A 21,075-nucleotide genomic window follows, 5' to 3' on the forward strand; every position below is an offset into this window, starting at 1 on the left:
AAGGAAGGGAGGGGAAAAGTGCATTCAGTTTTGCTAATTTCTGTTAGTGTAACCTTATAATAAAAGTATTAGCTTGTGTATCTTTGGCTTCCAAGTTTTGGTCTACCTTAGAAGACTGATACTTACATTACTCATATAAATCTATCTATAAAGAATATGTACTCTTCTCAGTCCTTAAGAACATTAACTTTTCTGTATTCCACTTGTTCTCTTTTCTTGGAATTGTTAGAAATTGTGCTTTCAGTATTTTCTTCTTTAGGAATATTTCCCCATACTTACCAATCTTTTGAATTTGTAGAAACTGCTTTCTTGGAAGTCTAAGGTACAGATTCTCAATTTATGACCACAATTGCACCCAACATTTCTGTGGCTAAGCAAAAGTTGCTAAGTCAGTTTTGCCCCATTTTACAACCTTTCTTCCCATAATTGATAAGTAAATCACTGCAGTTAAGTTAGTAACGTGATTGTTAAGTGAATCTAGTTTCCTAATTGACTTTGCTTGTCAGAAGATCACAAAAGGTGATCACATGATTCTGGGACACTACAAACTTCTTAGGATGAAACTTTCCTTAATCAGGTTCTTTAGGTCTTCCAAAAGTGCAGCAATCGCCATCGTCTTCTTTCCCTCCATCTTTTCCAACATTAGAGACTTCTCCACAGATCACATAATGTGTCCAAAGTGGTATAATTATATTTCCCTTTCTTTTTATAGGCTGGATGTTCCATAACAATGCTCCATTTGTTATTATGCTGTGTGTTGCCCTAATATCCAATATGGGAGATTGGATGCACAAATGCAGCAAACATATGTGTTTGCTGGCTGCTTGTGCAAATGGAGCTGTGTGCATGTACGCTGGCTGCTCACACAGAACAATTTCCCTCCCGCCCCCATGCTGGTCCACACAGCTGGAAATGAGTTTTAGTGCCACCTTAGGGACAAAGCCATCTTTGGCCAGTCACTCTTTCTCAGCAGGCAAGGGCTAACCACGTCTAAAAAACCTTGCCAAGAAAACTGCAGAGACTTTACAGGCTGTCACCAGCAGTCAATACAAGACATAACAACATCACTAAACTGCATAATTCTATTTAGGATTCTAAACAATGCAACAGGATTTGATGGGGAAAAGTAGTAGGTCTTTTTTAATTAACTCGGAGTTTGCTTAGTAACTGTTGGTTGAATAAACCACAGCTAGTTGAGTTCACACATGAACTCATGAATTCAGGCAATGAGACAGTCAGTATTTGTTTCTTCCTTCCCTTCCTCATCAGCCTGACTTCTTTTTCTCATCTGAATATACATTTTTTTCTAAGACCGGATTCCTGAAAACAAACAATTTCTGCTGATTGTAACTTATACACTGCATTTCCTATGAAAGTGCAATGCTTAGGGAGGAGGATTTGAAATAGCAAAACATGAAAAATAAATCATATCAAAACAAAGTCCAGAACAATCCAAAGATTACATGTTTTCATTGGGTTTAATAGTTCAAACATTATTTATTTGTAGCTTATGGTAAATTTTCAGTCTCTAGCTCATAGTCTCTCACATGCACACATGGAACAGCCAACAGTTGTGAACCAATATGTAGATGTTCTTGTCCTAAGAGTAGAAAATTTTACCAACAGTAACCAGAAATTAGCTTTTGCCACCAATGTTGTATAGCAAATCCAAGCATTTCTTTATTAAAAAATTTACTACTTTACTATTACATTTCTTAGTGCCGTAGCTTTTATTAGAAATCTAGATTTTTTTGTTTTAATATTTATACTATTTATTTTATTTATTATAATTTTTCTTAGAAAGCATTTCTTCAGAATGGTATATTGCTAACTTGAATATTTTGTCAATAATCTGAGGAAGATTTGTCCGGTGTATAAATGTCTGCACTAATTAATGTCCATATAAAAATATTTATAGTGAACATTTGCTCATTCAAAATGTATGATAAAACATTAACATGCCTAAGAAGCAATAATATTTGAATGAATTAGGATTTACTAAAAATATCGCTCCTATGTTAATTTTTCAGCCAAGAAACTTAATGCAATGAACAATATATATTGGTTTTCAATTATTTTAACCAACCAAATACATTGAAATGGTTTCTTATCTCATCATTGACATCATTCCTATGGTACACAGGTGCTGATGCATCACCAACATTTTTTTCCAAATTACTTTATCTAAAAAAATAATGCATAAGCCAAAGAGAAGTGTGTAATTACCAAGGATAATAAAAATGTATTGAAGGAACCAGGAAAGAGAAGCTTAAATTTGAAGCAGCAATACTGCAAACATGTCTGTAATATTATTTATATCAGTTCAGACAGCGAGAACAATTTCTCAATGCATTCTCTTGACTTAAGCAAAATATTTGTTAACTCAAGAAAATGCATAGAGTTTTTTTTTTCTCTAGATAGCAGAAAGTTTTCTATTATACACAGTCTCTAAAAATACTCCAGAACTCTACCAAAGCAACAGCAAAATAGACTTCAGTGCAGCTTGGGGTTGGAAACCTTGGGGTTCATCTTCACCAATGTTGTCTCGGACCTTTGGTATAGAAGAAGTTTAAATAATGCCTTCACTGTATTTGCTTTGCCATACTACCAATGCTATAATGAGTAGGGTGATAAAAATTGGCACAAGAACAAATGGACATAAAATGATGTTAGGAGGGTCTCCTAGGGCCCTTCCTGAAACAGGGCAGGTTTTGAAGTAGTGCCTATGAATTGTTATGAAGAACTGATCCACCAGTTGGTTTGGCCAGTAGCAATCCAGTTTCTCAGCTATCAAGATGGTGCAATTGGTAAGCTCCCTGTAACAGCTGCAAAAGAGACAAGGAGACTTGTTAAAAAAAAAATGTCACACAATCATTAAGGGGCATTACACATATTACACAGAAGCAAAGCCTAAATTACCGGCAGTTATTGTTTTAGGGTCAAAATATCATAGGTATTTCTCTAAAGTGAACAATAGGGAACAATTTCTCACAAAGTGCCTTACAAGCAGTACAAACAATACATCGGGGGGGGGGGGGGGGGGGGGGGGGGGGGGGGGGGGTGGGGGGGGGGGTTTTTTTTTTTTTTTTTTTTTTTTTTTTTTTTTTTTTGGGGTTTTTTTTTTTTTGGGGAAATTTTTTAATTTTGGTTTTGTTTTTTTTTTCAAAACAAAAATTTTTAATAAAATTATTTTTTTTTTTGGGTTCTCTAAAAAAACAAATTGAAAATATAGTTAAGGTGCTTACTGAACTAAGTGGAATGTTTTAGAATGTGAGGCTAAATGTTTTAGAATGGGATCTAGGACTAAGAATTAGGATCCTAAATGTAAATTTTAAGGGTTATTTCTGAAAATGGAAATGGATTAAATCATGACCATAGCAGAAACATTTCTCTCTCTTGCTCCTTCTGCCAACTGTTAACCACAATATCTGAACAACAAATAAACACTTAATCCTTAGCTATAGTATCTGTAAATCAGAAAAATCATAATTTACATACACTTATGCACATATAAGAAATTGAATCAAATTTAGTAAAGCATGTAAAAAATTCTTCAGGAAAGAAAAATCATGCATGAAAAGAGTCTTGGCACTGGGATTAATCTAATGTTACACTGACTGGTAAAAAGGCACATGCCATTCCAGATGCACCAATAAAAGGATATATTATTTGTCTGTGTACTACCAGAATGAAATGAGTTGGGAAGTTTTCTGCATTTGAAGAATGATTCAAGAATGAAGAGCAAGAATGAGGTCAAATATTGGGAAATTATCCCAAGAGTAAGAAAAGTTAAAACAGCAAAATAATTTTTTCTTTATGAATCTGTTCAAGAGAAGGCCATATATCTGGGATGTGCTAATTTGGATTCGTATGTTGGGGATGGATGTGTGTTGGACCTAATGGCCCAAACTGTTCCATCTTTATGTTTATTAAACAGATCGTAATCATAGCCCTTTCCCAGCCTGCATGCTGTACAGGCAAAGGTATTCACAAAACACAAGTTTCTCTCCAGCAGGGACTTACCATGTAAGCCAAAAGGAGATTTGCCCCAGTCCTTCCCATTTGAGAAAGCTTAGTTTTTTGGGGACTGCACACCAACTTCTGTGGACCACGGAGCAAGAAGCTGTGTGCTAGGGTGATTTAAGGTGCTATATGGTTTTCTTTTTTTTATGTACTTTTATTTATGTATGTTTGTGTTGTACACCAGGGATCCCCAACCCCAGGCCACAGACTAGTACTGCCCTGTGGCCTGTTAGGAACTGGGCTGCACAGCTGGAGGTGAGTGAGCAGTGCCCCGCCCCCATGGAAAAATTGTCTTCCACAAAACCAGTCCCTGGTGCCAAAAAGGTTAAGGACTGCTGTTGTACACAATCCACAGTCACACTATTTGAGTTGATAACTTTATAAATCAATCGGATAAATAAATAAATAAAGGATTGGAGAGCATTCCTTTCCAGCTTTTGATTTAAGGGTTATTATTATTATTAGTTTTTGGTGGAGGAAAGGATTTCTGGTAACATCTGAATCCAAAATATAATTTGATTGAAGGACAATATATTCTAGAGCAGGAATGTCAAACTTGAGGCCCGCAAACAACATCCAGCCCCGATGTGGTCAGATCCAGCCCGTGCAGCTATCCTGGAAATTGTAAGGGGATGGCCCGTGTTGCTTCGGCCCAGCTCATGCCACCCTGGCATGTGCACATGTGTACAGGAGGCAACAGGCCAGCATTGCCTTGTCCATCACTCATCCCTCAGCCGTTACCTCCACTGCCACCTCCTCCTCCTTGACCCCATGGCTGCCCCCTCCTCATCACCCCCACCATGCCAGCCCTCTGCCTGGGAGGCTGGCCCTCTTCTCCAGCCGCTGCCCCACGATCCTCACGCTCTGCCATGATCAGCAAGAGTGGCAGCCCCCTGTTCAGGGAGAGGGCGAGGTGGGTGGGGAGCCCTGAGGCTGCAACAGGAGTGGTTGCGCTCGGGCTGGCTGGAGAAAGAGCAGGTGGGCTTTGTGGGGGGGCTGCACACTTTCCCCCTCCTCCACTCTCCATTTTCCAACAGAAGCCCTGGGCTTTGCATTCCTTACCCTCCAGTGGCCCCCAACCTTTTTTGTGCCACGGCCCAGTACCGGCATCACAAAATGATCCGCGGCCCGGTACCGCATCAGCACACATGACAAGGCAAGGCGAGCCGAGCGACCCCAAAGCAAGAGCCCCCTTTTTGGCTTCATTTGTTCAACTAGAACCCATCCAACAAAGTGGAAAACTTGTCCTTCCACTAAATCCAAATTAAATTTGTTTTCGCTCAGTTTTTGTTTTTTTTAACAGCGGCACCCCATCTGACCCCCCACCTCACAGCGCTTACCCACCCACTTGCCTTGCAATGAAAAGATTCTCCCGCAGAAGCGGCGCAACCGACTCCTGATATCCTCCTACACGGCCGTTTGAATTTAATCTCGCGCCTGGAGGTCACGTGAGCGACACGGCCCTGCCTGATTAGTGCAGCCGGAGCTTGAAATTAGTCAATCAGGAAGCAACAAAATGTTACTCGCTCACTCTTTCTGTCCAGGGCTCAGCAGCCTGTGTGGTTCTTTTGAAAATGCATGCCGGCTGTTACCATTCCCCGCCCCCCACACTTCCCTCAGGGCTAACCGCCCAGATTGGCTATTTTTGCATATAAAGTTTTAGCGTCTGCCAATATCCTGGTCCTACCTCTCTTTTTTTTTTTTGTTCTGTAATTTGTGAGTTCATTTTGGGGGAACGAATGCCTGCTGTAGCAGAACTTTATGCAGTTCATTTTTCGTATTTTCATTTTGGGAGAAAGGAAAGAAGAAAAATTGGAGTCTTTAAAAAAAACCTTCTCATCGAAGCAAGATGGTGGCGCCCAGCAAACCGGCGGCCCAGTAGAAAATGTTCCACGGACCGGTACCGGTCCGGGGACCGGGTGGTTGGGGACCCCTGCTCTAGGATATAAACCATAGGGCATTTTCTCACATCTTTCTGATTTGGTGGATAGTTGGGAGTTCTCTTCAAGCTATTCGGCCATGTCTTTTTTCCTTCCTTTGCTCAGTGCTGAAAAGGGCATGAAAAATGAATCTGACTTGGAGTAGTGTAGAATATCTTCAACAACAATTGATTTTGGTTGTTGTCTCTTTCTGCTACATAATCTACTTTCACATTTCTCCTCATCAGCCAAATTGTGGCCCAGTCTTTTTACATTTTCTTCATTCTGCAGTCAGAAAAAGGATTTGTGATTCTTCTTAACCTCATATATGTTGCCATCTTAGAGAAAGGCAGGATATAGATGTGGTCATAAATGAAATTATTTTTAAATGTATTTAGTAACAGAATCAGGAAATCATCTGATCTTGCTTCTCTTTTTATATTTTTTATACAAAAATATTTTATAGAAAAGTTTTGATTTTTATTAAGTAAACTTTTAGGTTCTCATACATAAATATCCTTCCTGGAATACAGATTAAGCACATGAGTATCTTTCACCCTTAATTTTCTTCCAAGAACCTCATTCCCGATTATAATAGTATCTAAACAATCAGGAATTACCAGTGCATGTGTCCATATCAAATGTATTGTTTCTCTTCAGCCCAACTCACCTCAAAAGGTTGATGTTGTAGGGAAAATAGGTGGATGAAGGTGTTTGGTATATTTGAGTTATTTGTAAAAATAATAAAGGCAATATATGTGTGTGTGTGTGTGTGTGTGTGTGTGTGCTTGTTTCCCCGAAAATATGACCTGTTTTCTGACAGTTAGAGCAATCAACCAATGGAACAGCTTGCCTTCAGAAGTTGTGGGAGCTTCATCACTGGAAGCTTTCAACAAGAGACTGGACTGCCATCTGTCAAAAATGATGTATGGTCTGCTTGGGCCATGATGACCTACAAGGTCCCTTCCAACTTTGTTAATCTTTGTATTTGATAAGTGTCTTCTTCTGAAGGGTTGTGACACAGAAAAGGGAGTAGGCATATTTCTTATTGCCAAGAAGAAGGCAGGTCAAAAACCAGTGGATAAAAATTACAAGAAAGCATATTTAGGCTAGATATCTGGAGGAAATTCCTGACTGCCTATGCCAGCCCCACTAACCCACACATCAGGGTTGGTGTAGAGAGCTTTATGCAGCCTGTTCCTCCAACAGTTCTATTTCAGGTTTTCAATTAACCCTCAGCCGCCAGCTTAGCACAGTCATTGACCTGCAACCAAGTAGATAAACAAAAGCAAAACAAACTTACAGCCAAACCTAAAACAGTCTTGGAAATAAAGGTTTTGCTTGGGTAGGTTCCAAAAATAAACACTCCAAATCCCCTCCGAAGTCCAGGGCCTCCACTGAGGTTTGTCAACAAGTCCGGTGGTCCGGTTTCAAGGCTTGCAAGGAGAAGTTACAGGAATTGTCTAAGCCAAGAGTTCATGGGGTCGCTTTCAGCGAAGCCAGCCACGAACCAACTCCAGACTAACCTTCCAGGAAACAGCCAATTAGTCCACCTGACAGATAACTGGCTGCTCCAAACGCAAACACAAACACTCTCCGCAACTGAATTAAATCCAGGAGCTGCAGAGTTCCGGAAACACTAACAACCATCTGGCCATGACCCACATACATTGCTTCCAGCAACGCCGCCCTCTGCCTGCTGTGCTAAATAGCCCCTCCCAGTGCAGCCCATTAAGAGGAGCAGGGCAGATCTTCGCCTCTCTGCCTGTGTCCTCTAGCATCCACCAAGGCTGGTAGCTCCTCCCCCTCTTCCTCATTGGTCTACGAACTCTCCCCAGTCGAGGCATGTTCTGCCAGCAGTTCAGGGTCAGCAATACCAGATGTGCCAGGAATGCTCTCATTCTCCCTTGAAGCCTCTGAGGAAGATGTGGATGAGCCATCATCCACAGGAGACATCACACTGCCACATTAAGAAGTGAGCTCCCCTTCACTAAGATTTGTATAGTCATTTCTCAGATGTGATCTAGTGGATTCTGATACTGAGCAAGGGGTTGGATTAAATGATCTCGAAAGTCCCTTTTAACTTGGTCATTCTGTTATGATCCAATTTTTATTTTATACCCAAGATAAAAGAAAAAGTAAAATATAAAAGAAATAAGTATAAAAATACTTTTGATTATTTGATACTTACTCCAAAGTCTTATCCCAATCACACCACAGTGTCTTCCTGAGAGTTTCCATGTCAAATTTAAATTTGCTGAGACAAAAGTCCTCAATTAATTCTCCATAAGATTCATGGCATGCAGAGGCCACAATAAAATGATGGGCTAAAATAGAAACAGGAAAGTGAAAAAGATTTTTAAAACAAGGTTAGAATAAAATTGCTTGTTTCATGTCAGTATAAAAATTACTAGTGGAAGAATAATCCCAAATAGATCTCTTTCTTTCATCTAAACATTGTTGTTTATTCTTGAGTAAATAATCACTTCAGCAGGCATGATATTCCGCTCTGGAAAAAAAATCGGGGCCGGCCAAAAGAGATCCCCGCCGCGCCCCGGGAGCGCCTGCTGCTTTCCTCGCCAGGGCCGGGCAGGCGGCGTGTTGCACAGAGGCTGGTCTGTGGCTGGCCCAGCTCCCTTTTCCTGCCGCTCAGCGGCCTCCACTCGCACCGCCCGGGCTCCGCTCAGGTATCCGGCTGGGGCTGTCAGGAGTTGCTACCGCCGGCGCAGCTCCACGCGGCTCCAGTCCCACGTTGCCTCGGGAAGGAAAGGCAAAACCAGGAGCCGCTGCTGCCGTTGCAAAGCGCCGCCGCGGCTCTTCCTTTTGCCTTTCCCTTCCTGAGGCAACGCGGACTGGAGCCGCATGGAGCCGCGCCAGCAACTCCTGACTCGGGCCTCCGAGGGGAGGGGAAGGAGGAAAAGAAGGGGTGGGGGGAAAGGAGGGGGCGATTCCCAAAAAAATCGGAATTCCAATTTTAATCGGAAGAATATCATGCCTGTTCAGACAAATGAAACATTACAGGTAAACCTCTAGTGCCATCAAACAGTTTTAATAAATGTAAGTTACAATGTAGCAACTTCATTGCTTCAGGCCTTTGGTGCATTCACAGAGAGCAGAGGCCTAAAGTACTGTGAGATCATGCAAGACCAGTAGCATGAGATCTCATGCTAATGACCAGGGGTGAGCTTCAGCCAGTTTGTGCCAGTTTGGCCAAACCGGACGGTCATTTTTTTACATCTGGTTCGGCGAACTGGTAGTTCCGACAACTGGCTGCCCCCGCGCCCCTCCCAGGAGTCCCCACATGGTCTGTTTTGGATCACAGGTAAGTGCAGGGTCTGTATGAAGGCTCAAGGAGGGCGAAAACAGACCTCCTGGAGGCTCGAGGAAAGCCTCCGGAGCCTGGGAAGTGCAAAAAACGGGCCTCCTGGAGGCTCCAAAAGGCAGGAAATGGGCCGATTTCTGGCCTCAAGAGCGCCTCTGGAGTCCAGGGAGGCGAAAATGGACATCCCAGAGGCTCAAGGAAAGCCTATGTAGCCCGGGGAGGGTGAAAAATGGGCCTCCCAGAGGTTCAAGGAAAGCTTCCAGAGCCTGGGGAGGGTGAAAACTGGCCCCCTGAGGCCCATTTTTGTTCCCAGGGTGGTGGTTCAGGGAGGCCTACTAGGTCAAAAATGGGCACAGGGGGGACGCAGTGAGCCCCCCCCCCAGAGGCCTGTTTTTGCTCCCAGGGTGGTGCAGGAGGCCAACTAGGCCACATCCAAAATGGCCACGCCCATCCAGCAATTGGGCAGAGAACCGGTTGTTAAATTATTTGAAGCCCACCCCTGGATCTTGCCCTATTTTAGGCCTTTGTTCTCTGCGAATTGAGGCCTAGGACGAGAACTATGACAAAGGCTTTGCAAATGAAGGGAAAGCTTATATGCTTCAGGCCTTACCTCCACTTGCCATTTCCTTGCCAAAGCCTACAGGGAGTTTGCATCCTTATAGGCTCTGGTCATCTTTGCAAAAAACCTTTTCTGGCAAGAACAGAACCTGGGAGGGGCTGGTACATTTCTCCCGGGCTCCGTTTCTTGCTGGAAAAGGCTTTTTGCTAAGACTTGCTGAAGTCTTAACTCAGATAGTCAATTTTATTCTGGTGGAATTTGCATTTGGATAGTTTGGCATATAATTGAGTTTTTTTAGCACAATTCTGACCAATTTCACATGTCATGATTAAAATATCACCCAAACAGACCAAAACTTCCTTGTAAAGGTTTTCATGCAGCACTTCATTTATCAGCTACATAAATACAGCTGGAACACTCTGTGGTCAGAAGGGGAGGGCTCAGAATTGGAAAAACCCTAAGTTGTCTTCCACTCATCACCTTTCTTGATCCTAACCTGGTAATATGCCTCCCACAAATCCAATTTGGTAAAAAGGCTCCCCTTGGCTAAACGCATTAGCATATCCTTCATCAAGGGAAGGGGTAAATATTCACCAAGTAGATAGCATTAAGCCCCCAATATTTCATGCATAGACAAAGGGACCCATTCTTCTTTTCCTTAAACAGTACAGGGTGTTAGGGATAACATTGGTTACCTAACTTAGTTTGGATAAAAATAATATATATAAACTATGTTAGTGAGTTTAAGTGTATGTATCACTTTAAACTGTAAACCAAGTTTTTGGGTGCGGTTGTAAAATCACCATAAGAGGGAGCAAGAGAGCTCACTGTTTTCCCTGGCTTATACTGGAATGCTGACAAGGATGAATTGATGGTGATAACTGCGTGTTTGCTGAGAGAAGAAAAGGGGTTTGATTTTTCTTCATATCTCTGACTGCAAAAGAGATATATCACTGGACTGATATTGTAAGTTTAATGAACTCTTTTTCGACACTGGACTTTGCAAACTGAATAACCCCCGGACTGACTGAACTTAGTGTATGACATATGGACTGTTTTGACTATGCTATAACTCTTGCTGGAATAAAAACTATTTAACTTGCACAGTGTATCTGTCTTACTGAGTGTAAGCTACAACAACGTTTTTATCTCACACATACCTGCCTGTCTGCTAGACTGCCGTTGCACATTCTGCTAGGATGTATATCCCTAACACAGGGGCAGCCACCAACAGTACAGGGGCACTTACACTACTCACTAAACATTATCCTATTAAGAGTGGTACAATGTTCAAGCCTCTCAACATATTTTGAATCATGATTGATGTTATCCAATTCTCCTAGCTTGATGACATCTGCAAATGTAATAAATCATTACTTTCCAGCCTCTTGATTATTATTTTTTAATTTCACAATTATTTATACCACCATGGCATTTGCAAGGGCAGTGATGAAGATAGGATTCTACTTACTAATTTCTCCCAGGTTCCCATTCATTTCAGAGGCACCCTTTTAAGGCACTTCTGGGTTGAAAAGATTAGTCAGTGACATAAAAAAAATCAAAAAGCACCCTTTAGATGCATTTGTCTAACCAGTTATATATAGCCACAACATAGTACTAACTCACTAGCCCACACTCATCCAAGTTGTTTCCAAAATATCATGAAATATTTTGTTATATACAGTAATAGAATAAGAAAATGTTGTATAGTGTCCCTTATTTCAATAAAGTATTGTATATAACAAAATAGTTCATTATATTTTGTAAACAAGTTGGATGAATATGGACTAGAGAGCTAGTTAATAGAATATTCTTTAATAGAATAAGGAAATGTTGTGCACCGTCTCCTACTTCAATAAACTGCCATAAAAATATATGAGTTAAATTGAAATGACTTGTTCCTGACAAACACAGGGTGGATCTTAGTAACAACAGCATTTTTTAAAATTATTGCTCGGATACAATATGTTGTAAAGTATAAAATGTAAATATACTTAATGAAATAAACTCAAATACAGATACCAATAGGAGTACAGCTTCCTAGTTTCTTCCTTTTCCCTTTTTGAATACTATATTGGAAATGGGTTTGCTCTTCTCCAGTCTTCCAGCTTTTAATCAAAAATAAACTTTCTTCCATATTCAGTAGAATAAAAAAGTAGAAAACTTTGGAGGGGGGTCTTTAACAAAATACTAGCAGTATCTAACTAAAGAAGTGAATTCCTACCAAATTCAGGTTTAATACAGGTAGACCATTCAAAGTTACAAAAGTGCTGACCATTTTTCACACTTATGACCGTTGTAGCATCTTCATAGTTATGTAATCAAAATTCAGATGCTTGGCAATGGCTTCATACTTAGGACAATCAGTGTCCCAGGGTCATTTGATCAGTTTTTGACCTTTTGACAAGCAAAGTCAATGGAGAAGCCAGATTCACTTAACAACCAGGTTACTAACTTTAATAAGTACAATAATTCACTTAACAGCTGCAGCAAGAACAGTCCTAAAATGGGGCAAAACTCACTTAACAAATGTCTCACTTAGCAACATAAATTTTGGGCTCAATTGTGGTAGGTTGAGCACTAGCTGCATATAGTTTAGTACACATAAAAGAAAGGAATAAATATGTACAAAGCAGGAAACTTATTGTTCATATGTTTTAGCAACAAAATCAAAATAATTCCTCATCAGTAAAAATACTGTATCAAGATAAATTTTTTTTTTTTTTTGGGAAGGAAACAGGAAAATGGTTTTTTTTTTCAGAAAAAACAAGAATCAAATCGAATTCCAATAATGAATTCTAAAGAATAATATCTAGCTCATTTATGTCCTTAGAAGACAGTGTGTTTTCAATAGCGGATAATATCTGATTGAATCCTGCTTTGATGGAGCAAAATTTCAACTCAATTGCTGATGCCACCTTTGCTTTTTCCATTTTTTTTAAATTTTTCTCTTTTGGTCTATTCTTTATGTTCCAACCAGCCTCTCTAAATATCAGACTGCCTACATATAGTGCTTGACTTACGATCATGATACCCATTACAGTCCTAAGTCATGACTCATAAAATGGGTCATCCTCAGGATAGAACCAATTTTATTACCTTTTTTTGAGATGGTAGTTAAGCAAATGCCACATTAAGTGAATGTTTAAGTGTTCGTAGGGGCTGGTTTTGCTGAAAACTGGAAGTAAATGCTGCTTTTCAGCAAAATCATCATAAAATGCAGTAATTTTGCAAACAGCTGTGGAATTTTGCAAACAGCTATAAAGGCAGGCTAGCTACTAAGTGCCCAAAATGCAGTCATATAACTATTGAGGGGTGAGGGGGTGGCCATCAGAACCAAGACTTAAGTACCTCTGTAAAGGTCTAACATAACTTCACAGTTGCTATGCAAACTTATTATAAATCAAGGACTACCTGCATTGCCTCTGTATGGCAGTTATTCTTTAGGAAAGAAAAAAGTACCATATATTTTACCTGTTATTGGTGTCTCTTAGCCTGGAAAACTTAGATCATGTACCTCGGTCATACTTACTCCATTTCTATATTGCAGATAGGTAACAAGGAAGTTTTCATGTTGTATACATGCAAAATATGAATTTTTGAAGATACTTTGTTCAGAGCTACAGTAAGCTACAGTATTAACAACTATCTGGATCCACAAAACAAGATAAGGTAAAAATATGTCAAAATATCATTAGTTTTGATAACAGCGGGACTGCCTCTGAAAGCCATCTGCTGGAAAACTGGTGGGCTTCTTTGTAGAGATGGTTAGCTGTGAGAATAGACTGCTGGATTAGATAGGACTGAACCAGAAAACCACATTTAGGTTCTTATGAACATGATATCTAATCTCTATCAGAGTTGGCAAGAAATGACCCCACATTGAATGATTTATCTTAAAATCTTTCATTACTTTAGGACTTTTGAACTAGTCAGCCAATGAACATGAGCAGGTGGATAACTTAGAAAGATTAAAGATGCGGGTGATACTGGAATGGGAGGTGCCGTGCACTTGGAAGAAGTTACAGAGTTTCCTGGGCTTTCCAAACTTTTATAGACAATTCATTCCTGCTTTCACACAAATTGCTCTGCCATTTACTAGCTTACTAAAAGCCAAAGGGGAGGGCAAGCCTAAGCTCAGAACCCCCCTCAAATAGTCCATGGAATGCCAGGCAGCTTTTAAGAAACTCAAAAGGCTATTTGCCGCTGAACCAATATTTAAACACTCAGGCCCCAAGAAGCCTTTCATTATACGAGCAGATGCAAGCGACATAGCGATTGGGGTGGTCCTTCTCCAGAAGGATCCATGAGGGCACTTGCGACCATATACTTACACTTCCAAAACACTGTCCAAGGTGGAGCACAGATGGATAGTTTGGGATAAAGAGGCTTATGAGGCAAGATGGACGCTAATCATATGGTGGCACTTCCTAGGAGGAGGCAAGAAACCTTTTGAGGTTTAGGCTGATCATAAAAACCTAGAAGCACTGAAAAAAAAAACCAAAAGCTATCCCCTAAACTAGTGAGGTGGGCTCAATACTTTAATTGGTTTAAGTATTTGCCTGGAGGAAAAAAATTCTTAGCAGATGCCTTGTCCAGAATGTTCCAGTATCATAGGAAGTAGAAGACACCATCATTCCCTCCAATCAAATGGCGGCACCAGTTACCACCAGAGACTAGCATCAAGCACAATCCAGCTGAGGACATGACCCCAGGAATAAAAACAGCACTGCTCCAAGATAAATGGTTTTTAAAACACAAGTGAGATATGTGTCTGAGTGATCGGCTTGCATGGGTTGGCAGTAAACTCTACGTGCCAGCCAGCCACAGGCTCTTAGTTTGTAGAGAAATCAGAATTCTAAAACTGTAGGGCATTTTGGTTTCAGTAAAACCCTACACCTGACTAGACATCAATTTTGGTAGCCGAGAATAAAAAAAGATGTGGAAGGATACGTAGGTAGTTGCCCTATTGTGCACCCATAAAGGGGATTGTGGACAAATCACAGGGACAATTGCAGCAAGTTGCTAAACCCTCAGCACTCTGGAAATAAATTTCTATGGATTTTATTTTTGAAATGCCTGAGAGCCCTGGGAACACTAGTTTGGGTTACCACTGATCTCTCTTCAACACAAGGGCATTCTGTGGCATGCCCAAAGATTCCCTCTTACACGAACCCTGGGAAAACTGTTTGTACAACACTTTTATTATCTACATGGGATTCCTGAGAGGATTATTTCTGATTGAGGGGTACAATTTACCTTCCAATTCTGGAAAGAGTCTTCGAAATTACTAGAGACCATCCAAGGACTTAGCCTTCACATCATCCTCAGACTAATGATGCCTGTGAACGTACCAATGGAGTATTGCAGGAGTGTCAAGCTCAAGGCCCCTGCGGTGTGCTTAGATCTGGCCCATGGGACCGCCTTGGAAACAAAAAAGGACCGGCCCATGGTGCTTCTCCCAAGTTGGTGGGTGGTTGGCCAGGGCTCAGAACCCTAGAGGGTTGCTCTTTTCTTTCCAGAGCAAAATTTAAAAGAGTTGATTGTCAAGATTCCAACTAATGAGCCCAAGCAAATCAGAACTCCAAGACTCAGATATCTCTCAAAGAACTTCTTTATTGGGCGCATCATATCGGTATGATTAAATGTAAAACCAACTCTGAATATTTCCTGCAGTTTCAGTATAGTTAAAATAGTAAATGATCCCCCCCCCCCCAAGTGTCACAGGTCACATTGTCCAATTAGGTTCATTGGTGGGCTCCCTAAGCACTCCACTATGTTCTCATCTGACACCTGTGGAGATGTCCTTGATTCCCACGAGATAGAGTGGTGTTGTGTCTGGCAGTGCATTCCAGCCTCCTTCTCCCCTCCCATACTGTGTGGCAACTAAGAACCAGAAAAATGGTCTCTGCCAGGTTTGGTTTGACATTGACACCATGTATGAAAAGCTAAGTACACCCTTAGTACTTCCATAGGTATGAAGAAGCTAAGCAGCAGCCAGATCGTGCTAATCAGGTGCCTTTGATGAATTGATCCTCAGCAAATGTGATTACTTTTATAAAAGCCAACATTTTAGGAATTTAATTGTCCCTAGCACTGAGGTGTGTGTTAACACAATATCAAAGAGGAAAGACATCAGCAAGGATCTTTGAAAATCAATTGTTATTACCCATCAACTGGGTAGGCTTATAAGGCCATTTCTGACACCATTTCTGACAAATGGCAGTCCAATCTCTTCTTGAAAGTCTCAACTGATGGTGCTCCCACAACTTCCGAGGGCAAGCTGTTCCATTGGTTGATTGTTCTGTCAGAAAGTTTCTCCTTGTTTCCAGGTTAAATTTCTCCTTGTTCAGTTTCCATCCATTATTCCTTGTCTGGCCTACAGGAGCTTTAGAAAATAGTTTGACCCCTTCCTCCCTATGGCAGTCTCTCAAATATTGGAAGACTGCTATCATGTCTCCCCGGTCCTTCTCTTTACTAGACTAGCCAAGCCCAGTTCCTGCAACCGTTTGTTGTATGTTTTAGCCTCCAGTGCCCTAATCATCCTGGTTGCTCTTCTCTGTACTTTTTCTAGAGTCTCAACATCTTTTTTATAATGTGGTGACCAAAACTGGATGCAGTACTCTAGGTGTGGTCTTACTAAGGCTTTATAGAGTGGTATTAGTACTTCCCTTGATCTTGACTGTATCCCTCTGTTAATGCAACTTAGGATTGCATTAGTTCTTTTGGCGGCTGCTGCACACTGCTGGCTCATATTTAGCTGGTTGTCCACTAAGACTTCAAGATCCCCCTCACAGTTACTATTGAGCCTGGTTTCACCCAGTCTATATGTGTACTGTTGGTTTTTCTTGCCTAAGTGTAGGACTTTACTTTTCTCTATATTGAATTTCATTTTATTAGATATGGCCCAGTGTTCTAGTCTGTCAAGATCCATCTGGATCTTGAGCCTATCTTCTTGGGTGTTAGCTATTCCTGCCAGCTTAGTATCATCTGCAAATTTGGTAACTTCCCCTTCTATTCCCTCATCTAAGTCATTAATGAAGATATTGAAGAGTACTGGACCTAAGACGGAACCTTGTGGCATCCAAATGATGATTTGTGATGATTTGGGCTTGTTTTGCAGTCACAGGACCTGGGCACCTTGCAGTCACTGAGTCAATCACGAACTCCTCTATATACCAAAGTATTCTAGAGACACACGTGAGGCCACCTGAATGAGAGCTAAAACTTAAGACAATATTGGATCATGCATTGCAACAGGACAATGATTCCATGCACACTAGCAAATCTAAAACAGAATGGATGAAAAAGAAAAGAATCAAGGAGTTGCAAAATCAAAGTCCAGACATCATCCGATTGAATGCTGTGCTGTGACGGGACTTCAAGAGAACTGCATAAATGCCCACAAATCTCAATGAACTGAAGCAATGTTGTAAAGAAGAGTGGACCAGAGTTCTCCACAAAATTCCAGAATTCTGATAAAGTCATACAGAAAATGATTACTTCATGTTACTGCTGCTAAACTGATTCTACAAGCAATTTAATCACAAAGTATACTTTAATTTTTCACATATGGCTTTATCTTAGTTTTTCATATATGGCTTTATCTTTTTTACATGAGTTTTTATTTCTTGATTTGGGTAATTTTGATTTTCTTGATTACAAGATTATGATTTTATGAATGTTTGCTTACTTTTCCTGCCAACATAGGATCCATTTTAGGCTCCAAAATATTCTGAAATCTAAACTCCAGAAAGGCATTTATACTATGAAATATTTCCACTTGAAAATAGTATCTGTCCTAGACACACAAAACTATAAAAAAAAGGGAGACTGTAATAACTTTGGCATTTATTGAGACATAACTCCACCAAGCACTGTCCTTCCAGGAATTTTTTTGAGGAAAACTTTCTCCTTCTGAGGGCAAAAGAAGGCTTCATAAGGAGCAGCTATTAACCTGACAGTTTGTTTTTCAGTTGAATTGTACAACTGATATGTAATATTAAAGATTAAAAAAATTCTGAAGTGATTTATCTTGGTTTGATTTTTTAACATCTCAAAAATCTGACATTTTAACAGAGATGTGTATTTTTTTATCCACTAACTTTTTTCAAGTCTATTATAACTCTGAATGATTCTTAAATGGTTGTCATACAGTAAGTTGAAGATTACTGTAGTTGGTTAAGGCATGGGTCCCCAACCTCTGGGCAACCTCACTAGTGGGTTGTGAGGTGTTTATAAACAAGCCACAGAAATAGGTGAGCACACACATACGCACCCACACTTGTGCAAGCAGGGGTCAAACGCATGCAGGTGCACTCCATCTGCATGAGTGGCAGGTGCGCATGCACACCACTCGTGCAAATGGAGCTGTGCATGCCAATGCACACTTGCTGGCTACTTGTGGAGAACCTTCCCCTCCCCTCCACAAAGGCAGAAAGTTTGGGGAACTCTGGCTTAAGGCATCAGGGTAGCAATCAGGAGATTGTGAATTCAAGTCCTGTCCTAGGCACAAAAGCCAGCTGGTGACTAGGGCCAGTCATTCTAATTCTCTCTCAACCCTAAGAAGCAAGAAAAGGCAAATTACTTCCAAAATCTTCCCAGGAAAACTGCAGGCAGTCCAGGCAGTCACCAGGAGTCAAGCATTGATTTGAAGGCAAAAAAAAAAAAACCCCAAACCCATGGAGACAGCAAACTTGTTCTTATCCTTAAAAAAAAAAAAAGGGGGGGAGTGAAGGATTTAAGAAATTACAACTTCAGTTTAACATTACCACTTGGAAAGAGTTGTGCCATTGTAGTGGGATATTCCCTGCAAAGAGGAACAGCCTTCCTTATGGCTCAGGTCAGTTATCCATTTGCTCATTTTGCTTATGTAGCCCTAAACTTAGCTAATCAGAAGAGATAGGAAGTTGACAAAGGGTGGGGGGGGGGGGAGAGGAAAGCGAGAGTGTGCACAAAACAAGCAAAGGGCACAATCAGCTGCTTCTGTCAGCAGAGAGACCATGGGGAGAGAGAGAACATTATTTATTAAACTTGCATACCTCCCATCTTAATAATAATAGAACAACAGTTGGAAGGGATCTTGTAGTTCATCTTGTCCACCACCCACTCCCTATACCATTTCTGAGAGATAGCAATATAGTCTCTTCTTCAAAACTTCCAGTGGTGAAGCTCCCACAACTTCTGAAAGCAAGCTGTTCCACTGGTTGATTGTTCTCACTGTCAGAAAAATTACCCTTATTTCCAGGTTGATTGTCTCCTTGATCAGTTTCCATCCAATATTCCTTGTCTGGCTTTCTGGTGCCTTGGAAAATAGCTTGACCCCTTCCTCTCTGTAGCAGCCCCTCAGATATTGGAAGACTGCTATCATGGTCCTTCTTCTTCACTAGACTAGCCAGGCCCAGTTCCTGTACTTGTTCTTCATAAGTTTAAGTCTCCAGTCCCCTAATTAGGTTTGTTGCTCTTCTCTGCACTCTTTCTAGAGCACGGGTGTCAAACTCACTGTATCACATTGCCGTCACATGATGTATCGCAATGGTTTTCCCCTTCGCGGAGTTGGGATAGGCGTGTACATGACGCATCCAGCCTGTGGGCCGCCAGTTTGACACCCCTGTTCTGGTGCCTCAACATCTTTTTTATAGTGTGGTGACCAAAACTGGATGCAATATTCTAGGTGTGGCTTTATAGAGTGGTGTTAGTACCTCACGTGATCTTGCCATTTCTTTCTTTGAAATTCAATCTTATAGCTGGATCATATCTATTTCCATCCTACCCTGATTTAGAATACGACAGATCTTAATTCTATCAACTTGGAGGCTAAGATAGTGAATGCCCTGCATGGTGTTTTCCAAATGGTTAGCAAAGATGACAAGATGTGAAATGCAACACATCCGTAGAATGAGGGTAGAATTAAATTCTCATTGACCTCAAAGCATCTCATAAACTGACTGGCAAAACATACGTTGATGAAACAGAAGCAGAATACAAACTCAAAAGTAATTTGTATTTGTAAATGCAGAAGGCACTGTACAATTCCATTGCAGCTGACAGTTCTTATTGTTAGAAAATTAAGTTGGTCTGATGATTCAAACCAAAAGTTATTTTGTGGGAATCCTGGTACATTGTCTTGTATTGCCATTAATCACCATCACTGGTTACCATCCTAACTACCATCATCAAAAGGCAGATTGACAACAATACAGCAATACATGGACAGCAAAATAATCATACACCCAGAGAATATATGTGTGCGTGTGTGCCTTAACACACACACAAAATATGTGTACGTACACACACACATCTACTAAATTTCCCCATTCAGATTTTAGCCTATATCATCTCAACGTGTGGATGACCTCGGTCGTGTCTGGCCTGCCCACCTCTGTTCTCGCCTCTAAATAGCCATATTCTGAACTGGCACGAAGCAGCACTCACCGAGGCCAAGCCACAAGCAACGTTTCAGTAGTGGGACGGCTCCCAAAGCCATGGCTCCAGTAGAGGAATGAACCTGTCGACGCCAAGGGACTTTATTTTAAGCAACAGGAATCTTTGACGAACAAATCATTCCAAAAAAGATGCCGCTGCAGACGTCAAAGGGAGGATCAAATGCAACCAATTCCACCTCGTGAAAAGCCTCCGCTAAGGGAGGTTGGCAAAGACGAGCTGTAGCAAAGGAGCCCGCGGGAAGTACCCTCGCCCTTCTTCGAAGAAAGGAACGTTAGCTGCCACAAAGGGCACGTGGAAAGGGAGGGAGTTCTGATTGGATCGTTTCGGGGAGGGCAGAGGAAGAGCGAAGGAATGATTTTCGTTTTCCTTCTTCCTCCAAGGACTTGCTGGTCCTGTTGCTACGAGGGGGAGCTTGGTCCAGGCTCCGTCGCAAGGCGTAAGCAGCATGCGTAGCAGAAGTATTTAAAATAAACTCAGTTGTGCTGGCGGAACCGTAGGTTTGTTTTTTTTGTCCTGTGGGTTCTACCTCTGAGGCTCCCTGGAGATGTAACCAAGGCTCACGACTTCCGTGTTTTATTATTAATCCAAAAGACCAAAGTTGAAAGAGGACAGCGCGGAGAGTCGCCAACAGTGAAAAGCAAAAGACAATAAACTCGTTATTCAGCCGCCAGTGTTGTATGACCTCCTTCGGGAATAGTATGACGGGCCATTTCTCCACGAGGAGCGGGAAAGCCACCTTGAGGGTAGTTTTGTGTCTTTATCTCTGGTATAAGTACTCCGCCCACCCCCCACCCCCACCCCCCGGG

General features: G+C 41.3%; 1 protein-coding gene across 1 annotated transcript; it reads right to left on the reverse strand.

Annotated features, from left to right (window-relative positions):
- Window positions 1–1,459: 1,459 nt before the first annotated feature.
- Window positions 1,460–20,570, reverse strand: RAMP1 (receptor activity modifying protein 1). The gene is made up of 3 exons (XM_026673146.2): window positions 20,258–20,570; window positions 8,134–8,269; window positions 1,460–2,825 (listed from the first exon to the last, which is right to left on the reverse strand). Exons 1-3 carry the CDS (start codon window positions 20,307–20,309, stop codon window positions 2,570–2,572), a joined length of 444 nt encoding a protein of 147 aa, XP_026528931.1. The 5' UTR covers window positions 20,310–20,570; the 3' UTR covers window positions 1,460–2,569.
- Between the last annotated feature and the right edge of the window lie 505 nt (window positions 20,571–21,075).

Source organism: Notechis scutatus, chromosome 1, assembly GCF_049901735.1.
Source record: "Notechis scutatus isolate UNSWTSFEM ecotype Mainland chromosome 1, rNotScu1.2, whole genome shotgun sequence".
NCBI lineage: Eukaryota > Metazoa > Chordata > Lepidosauria > Squamata > Elapidae > Notechis > Notechis scutatus.